At 40.6% G+C, this 6,000-nt stretch overlaps 1 protein-coding gene across 2 annotated transcripts in view; it reads left to right on the forward strand.

The window, feature by feature from the left end:
- Nucleotides 1-5,563, forward strand: part of exoc3l2b (exocyst complex component 3-like 2b) — a 53,777-nt gene extending 48,214 nt beyond the window's left edge. For both annotated transcript variants that reach the window (XM_030744491.1, XM_030744490.1), the window contains exons 9-15: nt 393-493; nt 2,449-2,565; nt 3,963-4,098; nt 4,338-4,460; nt 4,541-4,696; nt 4,956-5,077; nt 5,275-5,563. In XM_030744491.1, coding sequence (XP_030600351.1) covers nt 393-493; nt 2,449-2,565; nt 3,963-4,098; nt 4,338-4,460; nt 4,541-4,696; nt 4,956-5,077; nt 5,275-5,563 — 1,044 coding nt within the window. The remainder of the gene's footprint in view (nt 1-392; nt 494-2,448; nt 2,566-3,962; nt 4,099-4,337; nt 4,461-4,540; nt 4,697-4,955; nt 5,078-5,274) is intronic.
- The last annotated feature ends 437 nt before the right edge of the window (nt 5,564-6,000 follow it).

The raw sequence follows: 6,000 nt of genomic DNA on the forward strand, positions 1-6,000 counted from the left end.
GTGAAGTGTTACATAAAGGTCGATTTCGCTTTATTTCGTACACTGATTGTTTTCTGGGTTGGTCCTTCAACTCCAGCCAAAGTCAACATCAAACATCTCCTCATCTCTCTCTCACATACACACACACACACACAAACACACACATGCACACATACACACTTTAATTCAAATTTCATTAGCATGAGAAGCATCTGCTGTCCTCTAGTGGCTGAAGTAGGTATAACACAAAGCTCACTGGGCAGCTTGAAAGCAGATCTAAATCAAACCATTTCTGTCTGCTGTTGATCTGAGTAACTTTATCTTCTCTTCATTTCTGTAAAAGTTTTGTTCTAAAAGATGTTTCCTACAAAGTAAAAGGAATCATACCGAGCGTATGTTCATTGATGTTTTAGAGGCTGCAGGTTGATCTGGAGCGTTCTGCCTCCATCAACAGGAGTTTGGGCTCCAGAGTGGCGCAGTGCAGCATCAACGGGCTCGCTGACTTCCTGTACAGGTATGTTTATTACAAAATGAACTGTCACTTTGAAGCTGGTACAGAAAAATGTAAATTAGCAGACATTAAAAAACACAAATAATAATAATCAAAGCAAATTAGTCATCTGATGAAATGGCAGTTGAGAAAGGAGATTGTTTAAAATTAATAAATGATGAATATTTCATTTTTGATTATAAATTGATTCATCAGTAAAATCAAACACAAGCTCAAAATGATTTAGTACCAGACTGCTGCTTATGTAATGAATTATTTTTAAAAATGTTTCTCTGCTGTATTTACACTCCCCTCCAAAAGTATTGCAACACTGAGGCCAGTCCCTTTATTTCTGCTGTAGGCTGAAAACATTTGGGTTTGACATTAAATTATGAATATGAGACAAAAGATCAAAATCTCAGCTTTTCCAGGTATTTACATCTGGATCTGATCCACAGCTCAGTGCTCAGCACCTTTTATCTGAAGACACCCATTTTTCTTGTGAGCAAAAGTATTGGAGCGTGTTAATGACAGGTGTGCTTTGTTGCCCAGGTGTGTCCTGTTACATTGATTATTCAAGCAATAAATAGCGCTGAATGTCTGCTCAGTTTCAGATCTGGGGTTTGCCTGTCCAGACTGTGCATTTATAGTTAGAGGAGTAACCACAGAGCTGTCTGTGGGTGAAAAACTAGCAGCTATGAACCAACCAATCAGAGCCATGAACAAACACTGACCGTAGTCAGTACAACTGTTTGGAACGTCCTGAAGAAGGAAGTCATCACTGGTGTACTAACAGGAACAGGTAGACTGAGGGAAACAGCAGCAGCTGATGACAGAAACCCTAAAACAGCTGTTAGTGACATCAGCAACAACCTCCAGAGGGCAGGAGTGAAGGGATCACAATCTGCTGTTCACAGAAGACTTCATGAACAAAAGTACAGAGACTTCACCAGAAGATGCAAACCACTAATGAGCAAGAAGAACAGGAAGGGCAGGCTGGAGTTTGCCAAGAAGTACAGAGACGAGCCTCAGGAATTCTGGGACAAAGATGAGCAAAACCTGAAAGAGGCTGCAGTGAAAGCTGAAAAAGCATCACAGAAGAAGAACGCAAAAGTTTAGTGATGTCAGGGGGTTACAGGCTTGATGCAGTTATTGGAAGCAAAGCTTTATTCACTTTAATCTATTTTAAGTTTATCTGTCCCAATACTTTTGCTCACATGAAAATTGGTTAGCTTCAGACAAAATGTGCTATCCTCTGAGCTGTGGATCAGATCCAGATGTAACTACCTGGAAATAAAAGCTGAGATGTTGATCTTATATATATATATATATATATATATATATATATATATATATATATATATATATATATATATATATATATGTGTGTATGTATATATATATATATATGTGTATGTATATATATATATATGTGTATGTATATATATATATATATGTATGTATATATATATATATATATGTATGTATATATATATATATATATGTATGTATATATATATATATATATATATGTATATATATATATATATATATATATATATATATATATATATATATATATATATATATATATATATATATATATGTATATATATATATGTATATATATATATATATATATATGTATATATATATATATATATATGTATGTGTATATATATATATATGTATGTGTATGTGTGTGTGTGTTTGTTGATGCCAAACCCAAATGTTTTCAGTCTGCAGCAAAAATAAAGGCCTCACTGTTCCATCAGCCTGCAGCTGATGTGTATTAAAACATCAGCTACAGGCTCATTCAGGTGCATCCTTTTCTTCAATATCTGCATTATCAGACTAATGAAACAGAAACACACTGATGTGTGTATGTTCAAAGATAAAAGCCCTTGAACATAAGTTGTAATTAACTTTTTTGATCTTTTAAAGACCAGATTATGATTCAGGACTTCTTTTTGTTTTAGCTTCCAGCGGAAAGCTGAGATGTTCCATGAAGGGATGCAGGCTGGCATGTTCGGAGACAACCAGGATGGATACGTGTCCAGAACTATCGCCCTGGTCAACTGCTGCCCCCCATTCAGGTACAGTTATTGCAGCACACTCTTCAAACTGAGACAAACTGAGACAGTGAGCTTTATGGAGTACTGCAGTTCTCAGAAGGGGTTTTTCTACTCTTCTGTATTTCCAAGAGTGTATTCTTAAAAGGTACTTTTAGTAAATTCCTGTGTTTAAATGTAGCTTAACCCCCTACAATTAACTAATTAACTGCATGGTGCTGAAGAAATTTCAACTGAATTGAAGTATAGCAGCATTTTTGTGTAATATCAATTTGTGCCACAAGATGGTGCAGCGAGTCAGTGTAACAGTATTTAACCAGGAAAGTTATTAAGAACACTCTATTTAAAATGACTGACTGGAAGAAGGCACAACCTCTTGAGGAAATGGGCTTGGTGTTAAAAAGAAATGTCCAAAATTTAAATAACAGCAACACACCTGAAAACATTTCAACACACTCACCCGTGAAACACTGCCCCCTGGTGTCTCAGTTACATTTTGCAGAGAGTTGTTACAGAAAGTACCTTTTCAGATGACAAGAGGACAACATTCTGCCCCCATACGAAACAATAAGGAGTCTGGAAATATTTTAGATATTTTTACACAGAAAAAAGTAATAGTACTCACTTTGCAGAAAGGTGACGGTAATTTAAATGACCTTATATACAGATGGATAGTTTAATAATTGTCATAATTCATGTTTGGTTACATTTCATAAAATACAGTCCAGACCATTAATATTTGGTCACATCGTCAGGCTGTTTCAGCACATTTGGGCTGGAATCAGCCAAAGCAAGCAGCAAATCTCAGTGTCTAAATCTGCTCATATGTAACCATGTGTTTGATTAATTCCTGTTTTAATACACTGTATGTGACACTTGATTATTGGGCCGCTGTGTATACTAAAGATCAGAGTGCAGTTAAAAGTGCAATAAATGTAGCCATAGTAGTTGACATTGAGAATAATCTTTGTCTTTGTTACTACCTCTCTAAACTTGAAATAAGATAATTTTTACAGATCTGACTCTGTAGGCTCTCCAGAATCGGTGCCTTTGGTTCCTTTATTGTACCCAAATGGATTCAATACACAGAGCTTTTTCACAGCTCACTCTTTGGTTCTGCTCCAACAATTACTGCAATGTCCCATGGAAAAATGTCAGTACCCCAGACACAGATTAACCTCAGAGGGAGTCGCAGGTTTCCATGTTTGATTTCTGGATGAACTTTGGTAGCACTGTTACTGGGAAACATTAGTCTCACCTTGAAAGACCACCTCTATTTTTTTTTCTTTTTATTTATACCCATGTCCTAAATTAGTTTAATACGTGTGTGTGTGTGTGTGTGTGTGTGTGTGTGTGTGTGTGTGTGTGTGTGTGTGTGTGTGTGTGTGTGTGTGTGTGTGTGTGTGTGTGTGCACGCTCAGGGGCTTCGTGCAGCGGTGTGTTCAGTGTGACCCGTCAGTCAGTGAAGACTCTCTGCGGCGAGCCAACAAGTCTCTGGATCACATCGTCCAGCAGGGAGTCAGAGTGCTGTCTGACCGCCTCTACCTGCACATCAGGGTAACACACACACACACACACACACACACACACACACACACACACACACGCACACACACACACATTGACAGAACACTGTGACCTGAAGGTTTTAAATGCTTTTACATTAAATTTACAAATGGATGGACACAATATTAACCCCTCTGCTGGCGGCACCGTTAAACATGGCTGGGCTGTGAGCTGCGCAGCTCCTCGAGTCTGCACCTCACCTCAGTTTGTGTCTTTGTGTCTTCGTTCAGCCATTTTTCGAGCGTCTGGTGAAGAGGAAGTGGCTGACCAACGCGGAGCCGTACGAGCAGATCGAGGCTCTGATCAAAGAGGAATTCAAGAAGTACAGCAGGATGGACAGTCCTCCATATCAGGTAACAGACATAAGTATGTGGACAGGTGATGTTGGAGTTGCGTGAACGGGCCGCTCATGTTCTCCGTCTGTGTGTCTCAGCTGCTGGTGTCAGAGATCCACCGGCGGGTGGTGACGGAGTACCTCCGCTCCGTCATGAGGGGCAGAATCATCTGCACCTCGATGAAGATGAGGAAGAGGATGGCCGGTCGGCTCGGAGACGAAGGCAGACAGATCAAAGTCCTCTTCACAGACCTGGTCAGTGCTGGAGGTCAAAGGTCACAGGAGCACGTAACACAACACACAGTGAAACAGAAATCTGCAGTCTGTAGTGCCATCGAGTGGCTCAGATCTGAGATTAGAGCTCAAATTATTTGATGAGTAGGTCGATGTTTCAGTCACTGCTTCAACAAAGACCAGTAAAAAGGCCAACATTAAAAATGAATCAAGATCTAAGAAATGAGCGGGTTCGTCCTTTTCTCCACCTCTTCAAACTTTTTTTGCATCTGTCTGTCAGGAGTCTTCGTCCGGCTGGCTCGACAGCGCTCTGTGTCACATCTCAGAGATCATCCAGCTGGAGGACCTTCCCTCCATCCAGATGGAGGTCGGAGTCCTGGTCCGAGAGTTCCCAGACATCAGGTAACATCGCCTCGGATCGCCGATCTTCTTCTTGGTCTTTGTTTTTTTCTTTTGTTCATTGACTTCCTGCTCTTCTTTTTCTCGTTCTTATTATTTCTCTCATTATTTATGTCTTCCAAAAACATTCTTTAAAGTACATCAAACCAGTATGAAGACAAAACGTGCCTCCTCTTCACTCCTCCTCCTCTCTCCTTCAGGAAGAAGCACGTGTCAGCCATTTTGAACATCAGAGGGATGACTCGGCAGGCGGAGCGTCAGGAGATCCTCAACATCGTCAAAGACATCGAGACCAGTGACAGCGGCCCAGCGCCGCTCTCCCGGGACCGCGCCCTCTTCGCTGAGGTGCCGGTCACCTCCGAGGTTCACTGCCTGAACGTTGGCTTGAGCCGCATCGCCCTCACCGCCTCTTCCTGCTTCACCACGCTGCGACCGCGCAGACGCAAAACCCGAGCGCCCGTCCAGGAAAACCCTGACGATGTTCTCTGAAGAGATGCGCTCAGGAGAGTCCCATTTCAGTGGTTTTTATTATTTCATTAACGCCATATTAATCATAAAAGTTTCCCAGATCTCATTCTGATGATGGCGACACAAACCTGACGGGATTTTAAAATATGAATGTGTCCCAACATTTTACTGTGTGGCCCCACAGCTGTGCCCCTGTTACTGATTTAGACCCGTCTGAAATAAAGATTTCTCTTTTGTTGTGTTTAAGAAACAAAAGGAGAAATATCATGAAAACTGACTCAATTTGGAGAACAGCTTTTAAATTGCTTATTTACATTTGAACTTTGAGGGATCCTGCTGAGAGGAAACGGTGAACGGACAGAGGTCCCTGCTGGACGAGGAGTGACGATGATGATGATGAGAATTGAGGAGAAAACTGGACTGAAAATGAGCTTCTCTTGGATGTCTGCATTTGATGG

This window comes from Archocentrus centrarchus, chromosome 13 (genome assembly GCF_007364275.1).
Source record: "Archocentrus centrarchus isolate MPI-CPG fArcCen1 chromosome 13, fArcCen1, whole genome shotgun sequence".
Classification (NCBI taxonomy): domain Eukaryota; kingdom Metazoa; phylum Chordata; class Actinopteri; order Cichliformes; family Cichlidae; genus Archocentrus; species Archocentrus centrarchus.